Raw genomic sequence first — 19,133 nt, 5'->3', positions numbered from 1 at the left:
TTGATTTACTTACATTGACTTGATTTTACGGGCTTTGCTTAATAAATTTTACATCTATTGATAAACCTTACTAATACTGATAAATCCAATTAATGCTTAACACACTTTACAGGAAACTGAACCTAAGTTGCTGCTCAAACAGTTTATGTTTCTCTCAAGCGGGATCTCCAGACTGTGCACCCCCTTTTGGCCTTGAAGTTTGTAAAGCCTGTCTCTTATATTGAGCTCCTAATGATCACTTACTAGTTTAACTTCCTGCTACAGTAGTCAACATCAGTTGAACTAATTACTTTCAACTGATTGACAGATAACTGCCACTACCAGTTCCTTGATTATTAGACAAGGCTATTATTAATGGTGTTTCGTTTGGAACCAGGAATTATATATCAGGTGGACAAATGGTAAATGTGAATAGGAACACACAACTGGCGATGCTCATACATCCACAGCCAGTTCTAGAGTGGACCCAAGCTCCACCCCTCCAGGTCACCTGATCAGCTCTCTTGAAGGACGAACAAGGTACAAACACCCCTCCCCCATTATTTTAAAACTCCCATTAATAAACATATAGACAATAATCATAACTATTGTACAAGCATTGTGGCTAACATACATACATCCTCAGGAATACATACAAACAAAAATGGAGAAAGAAAATGACCCTTTTGTACTTTACGGTGACATGATCCATTTCTCAGGGGGGTGGTGAATTCTTGAATATTGTTTCCACGTCCCAGGAATTTTCCCAGTGTAGTCTCCCGGGAATTAGGAAGCTCCTGTTGTTCCGCAGGCATGACCCTCTCTGATTGGCTGTTGTTGGCCTGTGATACTGCTGTTGTCCACTCCCTGGGTATGGCCAACCCTGGCTGGAAATACATGACCCAGTTGACACACCTGGTCCCATCTGGACCAGCTCGGTATTCTGAGGGACATACCCCACCACCCACCAGCCCTCACCCCATTGGCGAACCGCAGCAACCAGCAGAAGTTACACATAACTCCTGCAGACCAGTTCATCCCTAGCCTGTACCATGTATGACCAAAGTCCCTTTTGAGCCACCACCACTGTTGGGTTCCATTTTTACCCAGATATATAATTTCAGGTTAACACAGTCTGGTCTCTTTGTAATGCCTTCGACCATGAGTTGGCACACTAATGCGGAGGATTTGCATGATCTCACTTACTCCTCAGTCTCAGAGTCCACATTTGGCCACCAAAAATGGCTCCTGGCTAGTTCTTTCATTCACACCATGCTGGGGTGCAGTGGATGCACTAGATCCAGCACATTTCCTCTTAACAGGGGAGGGATAACAATCCTCATTGCCCACATTAAACACCTGTCTGATACAGAGAACTCCCACCTCCTGGACAGGTAAGGACAGAACTCGGGTGTTTTCCATGACATGTCCTCCCTCTCAGGTCTAGGTCCACCACTTGGCTTAAAACTGGGTCATTCCAAATAGCATTCTTCATCTAATTTGCTGACACTGGCACCTAGTCATCCTGGGAAAAGTACATAATTTTCAGGTTTCAGTCAGGAACATGTTTATTTCCCAGTGTTGGCAGCCTTGACAGGGCAGCTGCATTGCTTGTTTGCCTGTTCGTATTTAATCTGATGAGTAGGCTGACACAGCCAGTGCCCATCTCTGCAGATGTGCTGCTGCCATTGATGGTCTTCCTTTACACAAGCCAAAAATGGAGGTTAGCAACCTGCGGTCAATCAGCACAAAGTGCCTGCCAGAAGGAAAATGGGTCAACATCTTAATGCCAAACTCAATGCTCAATCCTTCTTTCTCGACTTGAGTATAATTCTCCTCCATCTTCATTCGTGACTTCAACGCAAATGCAATGGGTCTTTCCTCTCCATTCACTAAGATGTGTGACAGTATACAGCATCATAGAGATACACAGCATGGAAACAGACCCTTTGGATCTACTCGTCCATGCGAACCAGATGTCCTAAATAAATCAAGTCCCATTTCCCAACATTTGGCCCATATCCTGTTAAACCCTTGCAATTCATGTACCCATCCAAATGCCGTTTAAATGTTGTACTTGTACCAGCCTTCACGACATGCTCTGACAGCTCATTCCATATATGCACCACCCTCTGCATGAAAAAGTGGCCCCTTGGATCACTTTTAAACCTTTTCCCTCGCACCCTTAACCTATACCCTCTAGTTTTGGACTCCCCCATCCTGGGAAAAAGACCTTGATTATTCACCCTATCCATGCCCCTCATGATTTTATAAACCTCTATAAGGTCATCCCTCAGCCAACACTGAAAGGAAAATAGTCCCAGTCTATTCAGCCTCTCCCTATAGCTCAAACTCTCCAACCCTGGCAATATCCTTGTAAATCTTTTCTGAACTCTTTCCAATTTTACACCATCCTTCCTATAGCAGAAAGACCAGAATTCTTTGTAGGTTACGTGGAACAGTCCCTCTTCCGCACCTACACAGGCCCCAAACCCCACCTCTTCATCTGTTACATTGATGACTGTATCGGCGCCGCCTCTTGCTCCCCAGAGGATCTCGAACAGTTCATCCACTTCACCAACACCTTCCACCACGACCTCAAGTTCACCTGGGCCATCTCCAACACGTCCCTCACCTTCCTGGAACTCTCAGTCTCCATCTCAGGCAACCAGCTTGTAACTGATGTCCATTTCAAGCCCACCAACTCCCACAGCTACCTAGAATACACCTCCTCCCACCCACCCTCCTGCAAAAATTCCATCCCCTATTCCCAATTCCTCCGCCTCTGCCGCATCTGCTCCCACGATGAGGCATTCCACTCCCGCACATCCCAGATGTCCAAGTTCTTCAAGGACCGCAACTTACCCCCCACAATGGTCGAGAACGCCCTTGACCGCGTCTCCCGCATTTCCCGCAACACATCCCTCACACCCCGCCACCGCCACGACCGCCCCAAGAGGATCCCCCTCGTTCTCACACACCACCCCACCAACCTCCGGATACAACGCATCATCCTCCGACACATCTTCCATCTACAATCCGACCCCACCACCCAAGACATTTTTCCATCCCCATCCCTGTCTGCTTTCCGGAGAGACCGCTCTCTCTGTGACTCCCTTGTTCGCTCCACACTGCCCTCCAACCCCACCACACCCGGCACCTTCCCCTGCAACCGCAGGAAATGCTACACTTGCCCCCACACCTCCTCCCTCACCCCTATCCCAGGCACCAAGATGACTTTCCACATTAAGCAGAGATTCACCTGCACATCTGCCAATGTGGTATACTGCATCCACTGTACCCGGTGTGGCTTCCTCTACATTGGGGAAACCAAGCGGAGGCTTGGGGACCGCTTTGCAGAACGCCTCTGCTCGGTTCGCAATAAACAACTGTACCTCCCAGTCACAAACTATTTCCACTCCCCCTCCCATTCTTTAGATGACATGTCCATCAAGGGTCTCCTGCAGTGCCACAATGATGCCACCCGAAGGTTGCAGGAACAGCAACTCATATTCCGCTTGGGAACCCTGCAGCCCAATGGTATCAATGTGGACTTCACCAGCTTCAAAATCTCCCCTTCCCCCACCGCATCCCAAAACCAGCCCAGTTCGTCCCCTCCCCCCACTGCACCACACAACCAGCTCAGCTCTTCCCCTCCACCCACTGCATCCCAAAACCAGTCCAATTGTCTCTGCCTCCCTAACCTGTTCTTCCTCTCACCCATCCCTTCCTCCCACTCCAAGCCAAACCTCCATCTCCTGCCTACTAACCTCATCCCATCTCCTTGACCTGTCCGTCTTCCCTGGACTGACCTATCCCCTCCCTACCTCCCCACCTATACTCTCCTCTCCACCTATCTTCTTTTCTCTCCATCTTCGGTCCGCCTCCCCCTCTCTCCCTATTTATTCCAGTTCCCTCTCCCCATCCCCCTCTCTGATGAAGGGTCTAGGCCCGAAACGTCAGCTTTTGTGCTCCTGAGATGCTGCTGGGCCTGCTGTGTTCATCCAGCCTCACATTTCATTATCTTAGATCAGAATTGCATGCAGCATTCCAAAAGTACATTAACCAATGTCCTGTACAGCTGCCACACGATATTGCAATTACTACACTCAGTGCACTGACCAATAAAGGTAAGCATACCAAACGCCTTCTTCACTATCCTATCTACCTGCAACTCCACTTTTAAGGAACTATGAACCTGCACTCCAAGGTCTCTTTGATCAGCAACACTCCCCAGGACCTTACCATTAAGTTTATAAGTCCTGCCTGCCTCATTTGTCCATAGTGGCAACTTGGGTCAAAATGCATTAACATTTTTGAGCTTTTTAAGCCTTGCTTCACCTCCCTCACGTTTCATTTTCATGGCTGCCCTCTTCCCAGCAACCGACGTAGGCGTTTAGCACAGTTGCCAGATCAGACACAAACTTCCCATTGTAATTTACAAGTCCCAAGAATGGTCTTAGTTGAGACACATACTCTTTCTATGGGCCTTCATGATAACCTCCACCTTCCTAGATGCCTTGTGTAGTCCCTCACAATTAATTACATGGTCCAGATACTTAATAGAACCTTTAAACAATTCACATTTTTCCTTTTTCACTTGTAGGCTCTGTTCCTGCAAGATTCTTAGAGTTCCTTTTAAATCTTTCAAATGCTGTTCAGAGGATCCAGTAACCAAAATATTATTCAAATAATACTGGACTCCAGGCCACCCACTTAATATTTGACCCTAAATAAGAACCAAAAGAACTGCAGATGCTGTAAAACAGGAACAAGAACAAAGTTGCTGGAAAAGTTCAGCAGGTCTGGCACCATCTGTGGAGGAGAAAAAAGGGTTAACGTTTCGGGTCTGGTGACACTTCCTCAGAACTGATGGTGGCTGGGAAAACGTCAGTTTATCTGGGGAAAATAGGGAGGTGGGTGGGGTAGGGAGTAAACAATAGGATAGAGCCCAGTGAGAGAGAAAGTGTTAACACAATGTCTGCCATTACATACCCACTGTTATTAGTCACTAACAGTCCCCATTAACAACTACTCACCCTCCCAACCTGATTGTTCGCAATTTCTTTGTCTGCCCAACTGTTTTTTTCTCTCTCTTTGGGCTCTATCCTATCGTTTACTCCCTTCCCCACCCACAAACCTATCTTCCCCGGATAAACTGACATTTTCCCAGCCACCATCAGTTCTGAGGAAGTGTCACCGGACCCGAAACGTTAACTCTGTTTCCTCCTTCACAGATGCTGCCAGACCTGCTGAGCTTTTCCAGAAACTTTGTTTTTGTTGTGTTTGTAATATTTGACCCTCTTTGGAATACAGTCACTGCTGACATGATGTGAACAGGAAATCACTTAGAGTGGTAAGGTCACTGTGGACTCCCAGGTTGATAGGATAGTGAAGAAGGCATTTGATATGCTTGTCTTTATTGGTCAGTGCATTGAGCATCCATCTGTAGGTAAGTCTGTGACAGATCCATTTTTGAAAATTTCTTTTTCCCAGCCAGTCCACTGACTATGACTTTTGTGAGTGGTAGGGGCTATTGATCTGCACAGAGTCTGTTGACCTTAAAGTCACCACAAATCCTCATCACACCATGGGTTTTTGAGACTGGAACAATGGGGGTGGCCCATTCACCGATGGTTACTGATTCCAATGCTCCCAGATTCACCAGCTGTTCCAGTTCCACCTCCACTTTAGACCGGATGGTGTGAGGTGCCGGAAGCACATTTCAGACTCCCTGAACAAGCCTCTGCCTTCAGCTGTAATTTCCCCCAGGGTTCCTTTGAAGATATCTTCATACTTGTCCAGTATCTCTTGCAAACTCATGTTGAGTCCACCAGCCTATTAATCACACCCCAGTTGGACCTTAACTTATGTCAACAGGAGCATCCAAATAATGCAGGTATTCACCATTTATTACATGAAGTGGCATTCTGCACACTGGCCTCTTAACTGTGCTTTCACCAAATGGTAGCCCCTCAGTGGCACTACCTGTTCTGTGTATGTCCGTAATATAATTTTGGCACACTTCAATGGGAGCGCCCTCAACATTTCCCAATTCAGGAATCAGGGACACTGCTGTGCCTGTATCCACTTCCACTTTTACCGTCTTCCACTCTACTTTGGGAAGAATCCAGAACATACAGGATGTTTAGCAAAATCTCGGCTGACTCTGAATCCACAGACCCAGCTGACTCCATGTGTACTCCCTGACTGGCGCATGTACTTTATACCTTGTACCTCAGAGTTGTTTCTTTCTGGCTCCACTTCTCTTGTTTGGGTTTAAGCCATCAATATGACCCACTCACTTACACCTGTGGCACCGGGCTTCTCGAGTCCAACACATTGCCATCCTGTGGCCAGTCTTGCCACAGTGGTGGCATTCTATTATTGGTACCACTCCCTGCCAAGTTTCCACTACTTGATGCATTCGGGTGTCATCAGCCAATATATTGATTCACTGGCAGTGAACTCCATTGAGGTAGCAATTTCAAAGCCTGCCTTGGAATCTAGGACTCTCCTTGTTCATAGCCTCCGTTGGACAGCTTAGAGTCTTGCTCCCAGTGGTATTTAAGAAAGCTGGTATGTGCTCAGCCCCTTTGTTTACTTTTAAGAGAGTATTAAAGCATTCCCTGTACAGGATCCAATTTTCTGACTCTTCCTCAAATGGTCCCATCGCCCCAACTGGTCCACCATTTTGTTTTCCCTCCATTTGAGTCTAGTATCTGTTAGCAGCCTGAGTCCCCTCGGTGAAAGTTTCAGTAGCTCCTAAGTGTATATTCCCTTCTTCAGCCATCCGCCTGAGGCCCCTTGCGATATCACTCTTGGCCCACCCCCCAGTGAGTGTTTTCTTTCCTGATGTCAACTGTGGCCCAATCCCTCCATGATTGCTTCCCTTGATGTTACCTCTGTAATCCTGCACTGTTCCCAAAGTCCAGATGACATCTCTGGACAAACAAAAATCACGTTTGCTCACTTTGTGGGTCAGATCCCATTCTTATTGCCAGGTGTTATGTTGGTGCTTCCTTTGGGACCAGGAATTATATACCAGGTGGACTACTATTGCTGAAGAACTAGCACATTGACTAATATAATGACTAATATACACCTTCTGTGTTTTTATTTCAGTGCAATGCTGACTCAAAACTTGAAATAGTCTCAGGTTTAATCTTGTGTTTTCTTCTGGATGAAAATACTATGCTTCTATATCGCACAAAATATTGGTCCAAAACATAACTATTCACTGTGTGGGCATTTTGTAAAGTATTGTCTCGAGCTACTTACCCTCTGCAGAACTGTCTTCACATCATGAAGGAAATCTCCCCATTAATCAGTTCTTGACTGTGTTTTAACTCATTACTCAAATGGAGAGCAGCATAAATCATTGAATCATTTTACTCTACATATGTGTTCATTACAGGAAGGTTAAAAGACTACCTGGGGCTTTTGTGGTATAGTGGTATCATCACTACCTCTGAGCCAGCAGATATCTAGGTTCAAGTTCCACCTGCTCCAGATGTGAGTCATGAAACATCTGATCACTTTGCTTCACACAACTAAAAGACTATCAGGGAATTGAAAAGTTAAATGCAGCTGCACAGGAGCTATGAAACTTTCATCATATTGTTTGTGGTGTCTGTAAGCTGGGCTCAGTTTTCAAAAGATAAGCTATTAGCAGAGCAGAATCTATAAACAGAATTATGCATTTAACCTTGACAACATGTTTGCTCTATTTGCCTGGAAATCCATCTGCTCCAAAAGCAGATTAAACAGTTTCTTTGTGGGAATTTGCAGTGCACATAGTCGCGCTGCATTTTACAATGGGGGCGGCAAGTCAGAAGTATTTCATTGGGCTTCTAATGATTTGAGATCTCTTCAGGAAGTGAAACGAGTTCCATAAATGCACATGTTTCCTTCTTTCTTTTCTTCCTCACAAGTTCAATGTGGGCATCCTGTAACAGAGAAGGCTCTGACCGATACTGGGTTATGAGAGTCAGAGTAGGTTATTAGAAACAGACAGGATAACATATTAGAGATAATAGGAACTGCAGATGCTGGAGAATCTGAGATAACAAGGAGTAGAGCTAGATGAAGGCAGCAGACCAAGCAGAATCATAGGAGCAGGAAAGCTGACGTTTCGGGCCTAGACCATTCTTCAGAAATGGGGGAGGGGAAGGGGTTTCTGAAATAAATATGGAGAGAAGGGGGTGCGGATCGAAGATGGATAGAGGAGAAGATAGGTGGAGAGAAGACAGACAGGTCAAAGAGGCAGGGATGGAGCCAGTTAAGGTGAGTGTAGGTGGGGAGGTAGGGAAGAGATCGGTCAATCCAGGGAGGACAGACAGGTCAAGGGCGCGGGATGAGGAGGAGATAGGGTTGGGGCTTGAGGATGGAACAGGGAATAGGTGGGAGGAAGGACAGGTTAGGGAGGTGGGGACGGGCTAGGCTGATTTTGGGATGCAGTAGGAGAAGGGAAGATTTTGAAGCTTGTGAAGTTCACATTGATAGCATTGGGCTGCAGGGTTCCCAAGCGGAATATGAACTGCTGTTCCTGCAACCTTCAGGTAGCATTATTGTGACACTGCAGGAGGCCCAGGATGGACTTGGCATCTGGGGAATGGGAGGGAGAGTTGAACTGGTTTAAGACTGGGAGGTGCAGTTGTTTGGTGCGAACCGAGCGTGGGTGTTCTGCAAAGCGGTTCCTAAGCCTCCGCTTGTTTTCCCCGATGTAGAGGAGGCCACAACGGGTACAGCAGATGCTGTATACCCCATTAGCAGATGTGCAGGTGAACATCTGCTTGATGTGGAAAGTCTTCTTGGGGCCTGGGGTGGGGGTGAGGGAGGAGGTGTAGGGGCAGGTATAGCACTTCCTGCGGTTGCAGGGAAAAGTACCGGGTGTGGTGGGGTTGGAGGGGAGTGTGGAGCGGACAAGCGAGTCACAGAGAGAATGGTCCCTCCAGAAGGCAGGTAAGGGTGGGGAGGGAAAAATGTCTTTGGTGGTGGGGTCGGATTGCAGATGGCGGAAGTGTCGGAGGATGATGTGTTGGATCGGGTGTTCAGTGGGGTGGTACGTGAGGATGAGGGGGATTCTTTTTTAGTTTTTATTGCGGGGATGGGGTGTGAGGGATGAGAGGCGGGAAATGCAGGAAACACAGTCGAGGGTGTTCTCGACCACTGTGGGGGGTGTGCTGCGGTGCTTGAAAAACGAGGACATTTGAGATGTACAGGAGTGGAATGCCTCATCCTGGGAGCAGATGCTGCGGAGGTGAAGGCATTGGGAATAGGGATGGCATTTTTGCAGGAAAGTGGGTGGGAAGAGGTGTATTCTAGGTAGCTATGGGAGTCGATGGGCTTGAAATTGATATCGGTTTCTAAGTGGTTGCCCAAGATGGAGACAGAGAGGTCTAGGAAGGAGAGAGAGGTGTTAGAGATGGTCCATGTGAAGTTAAGGTTGGGGTGGAACGTGTTGGTGAAGTGGATGAACTGTTCGAGTTCCTCGTGAGAGCATGAGGCGGCGCTGATACAGTCATCAATGTAATGGAGGAAGAGGTGGGGTTTAGGGCCAGTGTAGGTGAGGAAGAGGGATTGTTCCACATAACCTACAAAAGGGCAGGCATAGCTTGGGCCCATGTGGGTAACTTTTTAGGGTAACATATTAGCACGGATGGAAGGTTGGCTGGCTGGCAATGAACAAAGATAATGCATAAATGGATCTTTTACTGACAGGCAGGATGTGATAAGCCTGGTCAAGCAGATTTTTACAGGGGCCTCTGTTTCTTACAGTTTAGATCAATGACTTATTTATGACAATTAGATATAGGAGAAGTATTAGGCCATTTGGCCCATTCAGTCTGTTCCACTATTGGCTGATGTTGTTTGTCAACCTCATTCTCCTGCATTGAACTTCTTACTAATAAAGGGAGCAAGGCATGCCAGCTAAATAATCAGATGACACAAAGAAAGATAGGAAAGCATGTTGTGAAGAGGACGCCAAGGAATGCAGATTATCGCAAGTTGTGATAAGACCAAAATCTGGCTGAGTGAGTATGATGTGGGAAAATGTAAAGTTGTTCACTTTAACAGGACGAATAAAAAAGCAGAGTATGAATTAAATATTGAAACGTTATAAAATTTCAAGGTGCAGAGAGATCAAGGTGTTCTAGTATGCGAAACAGTTATATAAAGTTATTATGGGGTTACAACAAGTGATTAAGATGACAAATGGAATACCATCTTTTATTTCAAGAGGAATTGAATACAAGAGTGAGGATGTTATGCTTCATTCATTCAGGGCATTGATGAGGTTGTATCTCAAATGCTGTGTACAGTTTTGGTCTCCTTATTTAAAGAACAATGTCAATGCATTGAAGGCAGTTCAGAGATTTACTCACGTGATGCCTACAAGAAGTGGGTTGTCTTATAAGGGCAGGTTGCACAGGCTGTTTCTCCTGGAGTTTAAAAGAGTGAGGGGTAATTGATTGAACTGTATAAGGTCATGAATAATCTTGACAAGGTAGATATGGAAAGGATACTTCCCCTTGGGGGTCAGTCCAGAACTAGGAGACACATTTAAAATTAGGAATCACCTTTTTGGGACAGAGGTGAGGGGATTTTCTTTTCTATATCAGACGACTGACTTTGGACTCTCTGCTTCAGAAGGTGTTGGAAATGGGGTCATCAAATATACTTTAGGTGGTGGTAGATCAAGCCTTGTTAGGCAAGGGAATCAAAGATATTGGGGATATTTGGGAAGGTGGAATTTGAAACATGAATAGATCTTCCATTATCTTACTAAATGTCATAGGCATGAGGGGCTGAATGGTCTACTTCTGTTTAAATTTTGAAGTTTGCAGATTATATTAATAAATCTAAAACTGAACGTTAGTCTCAGTGACAACTATGACAATGATAATTGATTGTCGTGAGAAAACTATCTAGTTCACTAAAGCTCTGTAGGTGGGAAATCTATCGTTCCTTACATGGTCTGAACTATATTTGAATCCAGGCTCAGAGCAATGTGATTGATTCAACTTTAAATGGTTGAGAAAGCCACTCCATTCATAGACTGTTAAGGAAGGCAACAAATGCTGTCTTGCCAATGATGCCAACCCCCCAGGAAAGAAAAATAAAGTGTAGAATGGGGTCTATAATGTTATATCCTTATATCTATTTCCAGTATACAATGAGTCTACAGAATTACAAATTTATCATTGCTTGAGTTATTGTATTAATTCTTCCATGTTCTAATCTTAACTCAACTCCCAGAATAGAATGAGGTCTGTCGTGTTATAACGACGTTACATATTTGATATTTGAAGTGAGAATGTAACTTTTGAAGAAATGTGGAAAATGGATTAATTTCCGAATTTGTGGACATATCTGGAATGGTGTCTTCAAAAGAGGTTGTTGAAATGACATTTTGTCATTGGAATTTTTTTCACAAATGTCTTCATAAAAATCACATGCCAGACTTTAGTTGAATGCGAATGTTTGAGCAGTGATTGGTTTGGGTTTGTTCTGGTCTTCAGTGGGGTAAAGGCTTGCCAAGGTGATCAGCTCGTGCTACGGGATGTGAGGTCAAGATGAAATTTCTTCACTCTTCTGGAAAAGTGACTGAGAGAATCACTTAATGTTGTATTTCCTGAGCAAGCTACATCTGCCAAGACTTGACAGACAACTGCGTGTGTTTAATGGCATGTTCTCAGGTACCAGTCCGTAGGATCAGAAGACGATATGAACTTTTCACATCTGAAGTTTTTCCTCTTCCAAGAATAAGATGCATTGGCCAAAGTGTTTTTGTCCAAAAAGGCAAACTTCGCAGAGAAACTCATTTTTATTTCCCTGATGTTTCCCTGATGTGTCTTGTGAGGGTGTTTTATGTATTTTGGGGGCTAAGTATTTATATAGCATATTAAACACTTTACATGTTGACTAGTTTTGCATTTTCATTGAACACATTTTGCTTTACAATAAATTAATAATCTTACATTTATTAAAAGAACCTGAGATATCGATGGTTTTATTTTAAACTTGATACTGGTACTTAATTGGCCATCTTGGTAATTGCAATAAAATGTTATCATTGTATTTTTTGGACACAAGGGTAGTGAGCCAAAAGCAAGAGGGTATGTTTCCAGCTTTTATCATAGCAACAATGTTCTCATCCTATTGTCAGACTCAGCACAGAGGGGCTCTAACGTGTTATAACTCTATCTCCATTCCCAGTACAGAGGGACTCTATGGTGTTAGAACCCTGTCTCCAGTTCCAGTACAGTCCTATAACACTACCTGAAATCTAGAGAGACTCAGTGGCAGAAACTGATTGTCAAGATGTTACAATCACCGTGGTACACAATACAGGGTTGACTTAGGGAATGGACCACTAATCTATCTCTGTGCGTGATGATTTTTAGGACAAGAGGTAACATTTTGCTTGTTTCAGCACAGCAAGTTGTTTACAGTAATGATACACTTCTCTATAGCAAACCCCCTAGAGTCTGTCACATTCATAACCTGAATTCTCACAGTTGGGGAAGTATGATGATCCCTGGCACCCGTTACCTGGGCTCTCCAGCCCGGAGTTGGGGCTGTCCCTCAGCACATCTGCCTCACGTTCCAGGCCCCTCTCCGAACACTCCTTGATCCGTTTGAGCTTCACATTGTTCTTGTCACTAACACAAAATAGGAGCGTTATGACATCCCGCCGGAACTTGGAGTTCATTCCAAAGTAGATGATGGGATTGTAGAAGCTGGCAGACTTGGCGAAGAGGCTGGCGAGCAGGCTGGTAAACTTTGGAACTTGGCGCCCACTCGCTGACCACATTGAAATCACTGCGTATGGTGACCAGGCAATAATGAATGCAGTGCAGATCACCATTGAAACCTGGAAATGGTGAAATGGAGATGAGATTAAGGAAGTGCAGACACAGTTTGTCATCAATATCATTATTCCTTAACTTAGCTCAAGCTGAACAGCACATTCATGGGAGCTTGCTGTCCCCATTTGCCAGCAAGCCCTCAGCACTATCCTGCTACTATCCATATCCTGGGAGCTTGCCATTGCCCAGAAATTGGTGTCAGTCTCCCCCAGGATCTGACACCCCCAGACTAGAGTCACTCTCCCCACAGCCCAGTGTTCCACTACTCCCACCCAGTGTCACTCTTCTCCCCAGCCCAGTGTCACTCTCACCCCAGCCCAACATCACTCTCCTCCCCAGCCCAGTGTCACTCTTCCCCGGAGCCCAGTGTCACTCTCCCCCCAGCCTAGCGTCACTCTCCCTCCCAGCCCAGTGTCACTCTCACCCCAGCCCAACATCACTCTCCTCCCCAGCCCAGTGTCACTCTTCCCCGGAGCCCAGTGTCACTCTCCCCCCAGCCTAGCGTCACTCTCCCTCCCAGCCCAGTGTCATTTTCACCGCAGCCCAGTGTTACTTTCCCCCTAACCCTGTGTCACTTCACCCCCGGCCCAGTGTCACTCTCCTCCCAACCCTGTGTCACTCCAACCCTGTGTCACTCCACCACAGTGTCACTCTCACCAAGGAGAAATAGGTATTTGCTCTTCCACGTATTTAAACTGAACCCAAATTCCAGGCCCTGGTGTCGGAAAGCTCACCCGGGTTACATCCCTCTCCAGTTTCCTTTGGCGGTCTCCCTGGACCTCTGCTCCCGCCAGCGCCCCGCTTGACTTGATGGTGTTGAAGATGGATATATACGAGAAGAGCATGATAGACATTGGCAAGAAGAAGCAACAGACAAAGATGGAAACAATGTAGGATTTGTAGACAGTGGAGAACACTGCTCTGCCCCAGTCAATCTCACATGTCCCATACATCTGGTCTGTGTCAAAGGAGGAGAGAAGGCAGAGAAAAACAGTTAGAAAGAGAGATTGGAAAAGAGATAAAAATAAAAAGATGCACAAAGCAATAAAGGAGACAATGAAGTAAAGTTAATAAAAGAGAAAATTATGGAAATGTAATGGAAAAGGTTAAGAGAAGAAAGAAATTGGGGAGACCTGTTGGATAAAGCTAGAGAATAAGATAGAGGGAGAGAGACAGAGAGAGAGAGAGAGAGAGAGAGAGACAGAGAGAGACAAACAGGTAAAAGAGAGGTAGGGGAAGTGAATGAGATGTAGGCAGACTGAGAGAAAGCACAAAAGAGAGAACTACAGACAGCAAGAACTTGCACTCCTGTTCATTAATGCCCTTCACAACCTCAGAATATCCCAGGGTGTTTTATAACTAATTGACCACCTTTCCTAATTGGAGTCACAATTGCAATACATGGAATGTGGCTACCAATTTTCACACAGCTAGTTTCCATAAATTGATAATGACCAGATCTGTTATTTATTTTTAGTGAGACTCACAAGGATTTAAGAAGACAAATCAGAATTGAGACACCAGCACAATCTTAAGGGAGTGTCATACTGTCTTTCAAATGAGATATTTAAGCAAGACTCTGCCTTTGTGGATGTGAAGATCTCACAGCAGCACTTTGAAGAAGAGCAGCAGAGCTCTCTCTCAATGTCCTTACTGAGATTTATCCCTTAACCAACATCACCAAAGCATATTATCTGGTCACTGCAGCTTGCTGTGACTTCACTTCAAATGGACTTTGTTGGATGTCCTGTGGTTACAAGGGGTGCTAGAGATAAGCAAGTTTTACTTTTTACACAATGCCAGCTTATTTTTAAGCTGATCTAAGTTCTTCAACTCCACCATGGTGGAATTTGAATTCATATTATGACCAGGTTAATAGCCCAAACGTGTTTGTTTTTGTGGGCTTTAGTTCAGCATCTCATCTGAAATACAGCACCTCTAACAGTGCAGCATTCACTCAGAATGGCACTAGTATGTTCATTTTGATTTTTGTTTTCAAGTCTTAGATTGTTTCACTAAAGAAAAGCTGATCTGGGCATTATCACTGTAGAAATTGCTGCAGGTGAATCAGTTATCAAATTTCATTCTAACCTATGTGCTCAGCTGGAAGCTGAATAACTGGGTTCTATTATCTCGTCAATACTGTAATGTAAAATATTAACAAAGTGACTGCCGTCTTCTGCCTCTAAACACCTGCCATTGGTCACCCAGAATGGCCAGTATCGCCTTCCCATGGCCAATCAGAAAGCAAATACATTCTTCCTGAGCTGATTGGGAGATTTTTTTCTAACTATCAAGAAGACCTTTCTCATACCTCAGATATTTTATATCTAACAAATTGCCCAAGGCATTTTATCTTTATAAACACAATGCTTTAATGTGTTTTTCATCCCTCAATTTTCTTGCTGATAACGCAGTCCTGCAGATTGTTTAATTCCAGGAGAGTCCAAGGCAAATGTGAAGGGTTGGCAACTCTGTCTCAATTCTCTAGCTCAGTGAGAAACATGACTGCCCCAGCTGCGTAACTGTTTCTCCTGTGTGATTGTAGCTCTCCTGTATAACTGTAACTCAACAGTAGAGCTATGATTCTCCTATGTGATTGTAACTCTCCTACACGACTGTGATTCTCCCATGTGATTCTGACTCTCCAGTTCGACTGACAACTGTAACTCACCTGTACAACTGTGACTCCCCTGTGCAACTGTGACTCACCTTTGTAACTTCCCCATCCAAACAAAGGGGATGCTGACCAGAAGAGAGCAGTGGCCCATATCAGTGTCATCAACAGGTTTATGTTCTGTCTGTTAATATAGTGAGCTGCAGAAACATCACAGCAAGCATTAAGCCAAGGCCTAGGACAGCAACACCATTTGTAATTTGATTCTAGGTATTAGTTGGGTAACAGTGTTCCATCTTCAGTCCAGTGATTCAGATGCTAATCTGTCTCTGGAACATTATAACCAGCTGTAGGGGATTCCAAACAGACGGTCAGCTAGAAAATCCACTCCTCAAGCCTCTCTCCTACAGACTGTGTGAGGGAAGTATCCTGAATGTCCTAGTCAGTTACTGCCCTTCATCCTGTTCCTACTATCTGACCTTGTTCTATATTTGCTGACTTATCCCTCAGCCCCATTAGAGCCCTTGTCTCAGGTCTGGCCTCCTTTCCACCCCCTCCCTTTCCATTCTTCATCCCGTTCCCTCCTCCCTCATTCCCTTCCACCCTCATTAAACCCTACCAATCCCCATTCCCCTTCCATATCAATACCTTCTCCTCCCCATTATCCTGCCCCTCAACACTCCTCTCCCCATTACTTGTCCACTCATCAACCTCCACCTCTCCCATTCCCCTCCACTCTCATCAAACCCTTGTCACCCCATTTGCCTGCCCCTCTTCCTCCCTTCAACAATCCTCCCCCCACTCACCCCTTCTCTCACAAACCACACCATCCCATTCCCATTCATCATGTTTCCCCCTTTGCCCTGTCAACTTTCTCTCTCATTCCCCTATCACATGTATAATAGTATGTATAACAGGCACACAGTGTTTAATCATTTAATGTTATTTAATATTAATATTAATTATTTAAATGCCCAGTCCAATATGAGACACAGTGAGAAAGTAAGGACTGCTTAAAAATAAAGCTGCTAATAGGCAGGAGCTGTAAAAACCGGGACAATGAAAACTCAGGCAGGAATTGACAATGCTTGAGAGCCCACACTATATGGGAGGTAGTGGTGTCATGCTAATCTCACTGGGCTAGTAATCCAGAACCTTGGACTAAGGCTCTAGTAGGTGGTGAAATTTGAAGTTAAAAACTTGCCTAGCTGTCAATTTTTGTAAAAACCCATCTGCTTCACTATGTCTTTAAGGGAAGGAAATCTATCATCTTTACCTGCTCTGGCCTACATGTGACTCCAGTCCCACAGCAATGTGATTCACCGGGCAATTAAGGACAGACATTAAATGCTTGCCTACCTAATGCTACCTAAACCCCATATACTAATAAGAAAGGGCAGTCTATATTTATAACAAAAAATTTTCTTTCAAAGCCAAATTCCTCAGCATGATTTGGGGAATGTGAGTTAGAGACGCTGCTACTCTCACCCTTCTTTCCAGTGGGTGGGTTGCTATTAGCAACCCAGGGCTGAAGGACGTACCTTTAACAATGTGGAAACAAAACTACATTTACCTTTGTATGGGTGACAGCCTTTAATATATCTTATGATGCTGATCACTGTCAGGGTGTTAATGCTGGACAGACCAAAGAGCAGTGTGAGAAACCCATCAATCTGAAAAGACAAGACTCACAATTAATGAGACCTCACTATTACCTGTTGCAGATGGTGAAGATTTACAATATCTTCAGGGAAAGTGTCACAGTCCCGATCTAGGGGATCAAGGTGAATGGACATGACTGGTGACAGAATGCAACAGGAGCCTGTATTTTTGTTGTCCATTTCACAACCTCAGGAAATCTTGTGGTGTCTTACAGCCATAGTGGCCAATTTGAGCCCAGCAATCTCTCAAAAGAACAGTAATTTCATTGCTTTCTGTTTTGGGCATGAACATTGACAAGAACACAGAAGAGAATGTCTTCACTCTGTTTTTAATAGTGACATGGTATTTCTACTTCCAGCTGAAAACATTGGTATTGTATCATTAAGTGATGCCTTTGGCAGGGTAGAACCCCTTCAGTACAGCACTACAGCATCAGTCTGGATTTTATACTCCCTGGAGTGGGACTTGAACTTGTGATCTTAATGCTCAGTATTGAGAGTTCTACAATGAGATGATGCTCAGAAAGAAACTACAGTCAGACTGCCTTATTATTGTGCCTTACCTGACAGGTCCATATTGATGTAATCAGAAACCCATCGTCTCGAAAGACATTGAAAATCTCTATGATCCCACGGGAGTATCCAAACAGAGAGACACTGGCATCTGATACAGCCAGGTTAAAGGTTAAATAATCTGTTGCCTGCAGTGTTGCTCTCTGCCTGCACAGCACAAATATCACCATGCTGTTTCCAAACCAGGAGAACCAGCCTAGGGAAGAAACACAGAGAATGTGGACCACCAAGTCTCATCTTGAACACTCGTTTCCAAACTCAAGGAGATACTGACCAGGAAGGAAGTGTGAGGGAAGCGTTTTTTTCACTACAAGATGATCCGTCTCTGCTACAGAACATAGATAATGGGAACTGCAGATGCTGGAGAATCCGAGATAACAAAGTGTGGAGCTGGAAGAACACAGCAGGCCAAACAGCATCTTAGGAGCAAAAAAACTGATGTTTCGGGCCTAAACCCAGGCTTTTCTGATGAAGGGTCTAGGCCCGAAACATCAGCTTTTGTGCTCCGAAGATGCTGCTTGGCCTGCTGTGTTCATCCAGCTCCACACTTTGTTATCTCTGCTAAAAAAACATCCCACTTTACAACAGGCTAAGATTAAACAAGGCTGCAGTGACTTTTTCTTAAAAAGAGAAGACTGAGGCATGACCTGGTAGAAATCTTTACAGTTAGGATGGAAATAGAGATGATTCCACTCGTTAATGAATACAACATTAGCCATCATGAATACAAACTAACCACCAATAGATCCAGCAGGGAATGCAGGAGAAGCCTCTCTTCCCCAGAGAATGGTTGCAATCACCAGTCAGAGTGGTTGAAGGGAGAAGCATGGATGCATTTCTAGGGAGATCATGATAAACATACAAGGGAGAAAGGAATAGCAAGTTACATTAACGGAATTAGATGAAGAGGAGTGGGAGGAACCATCTGTGGTTTACAGTTTAGCCCCTTGAATGGACCAGTGAGGGTGAAAGAAATGTTTCCATGCTGTACATTCTGTGTATCATGTGTGATTTGATGTAATCTGTACAATTCTATATAGATCTTATACAATGTTTGTAAAGTATGTGATTTAATGTAGAGTATGAACCAATGCTACATACCGAGAGTTAGCAGGTAGATGCCAATTACAGTCTCCCCGTGTTCTGAGACAATGGTGTCCTTTGGATAGAAGCTGCTGTTCTGGCTCCTCCACGGACTATTGGACAGGCTATGAAAAGCCATCTTTCCAAGGTCTGTCACCCAATCTCCGCATTGAACAGGTAAGGAGCCTACAACTGGCTACCCACCATAGTGCAGGAGAGATTCATTGAGCTCCACTCGATTGTGAAGGAGAGTGATGTATTTCAGTAAACCAATCCCACAGCTCGATCTTACTTCTTAATCCAGCCTAAGAGCAGCTTTAGAGCTAACCTGCAGATTGACGTCAG

General features: G+C 44.7%; 1 protein-coding gene across 1 annotated transcript; it reads right to left on the bottom strand.

Annotated features, from left to right (window-relative positions):
• Positions 1–11,278: 11,278 nt before the first annotated feature.
• Positions 11,279–19,052, bottom strand: opn6a (opsin 6, group member a). Its single transcript, XM_048531594.2, has 6 exons — positions 18,807–19,052; positions 17,696–17,901; positions 17,045–17,144; positions 15,567–15,671; positions 13,589–13,812; positions 11,279–12,859 (listed from the first exon to the last, which is right to left on the bottom strand). Exons 1-6 carry the CDS (start codon positions 18,925–18,927, stop codon positions 12,467–12,469), a joined length of 1,149 nt encoding a protein of 382 aa, XP_048387551.2. The 5' UTR covers positions 18,928–19,052; the 3' UTR covers positions 11,279–12,466.
• Positions 19,053–19,133: the final 81 nt, after the last annotated feature.

The sequence above is a fragment of the Stegostoma tigrinum genome, chromosome 4 (genome assembly GCF_030684315.1).
Source record: "Stegostoma tigrinum isolate sSteTig4 chromosome 4, sSteTig4.hap1, whole genome shotgun sequence".
NCBI lineage: Eukaryota > Metazoa > Chordata > Chondrichthyes > Orectolobiformes > Stegostomatidae > Stegostoma > Stegostoma tigrinum.
This window is presented reverse-complemented; position numbering and strand designations above follow the sequence as displayed.

Coding starts and splice junctions, on each gene's coding strand:
- opn6a (XM_048531594.2), bottom strand. CDS start 18,927: ATGGCTTTTCATAGCCTGTCCAATAGTCCGTGGAGGAGCCAGAACAGC. Junction 17,145..17,695: donor CATCAATATGGACCTGTCAG/GTAAGGCACAAT, acceptor TTGTCTTTTCAG/ATTGATGGGTTTCTCACACT. Junction 13,813..15,566: donor TGGATGGGGAAGTTACAAAG/GTGAGTCACAGT, acceptor CCTTTGACACAG/ACCAGATGTATGGGACATGT.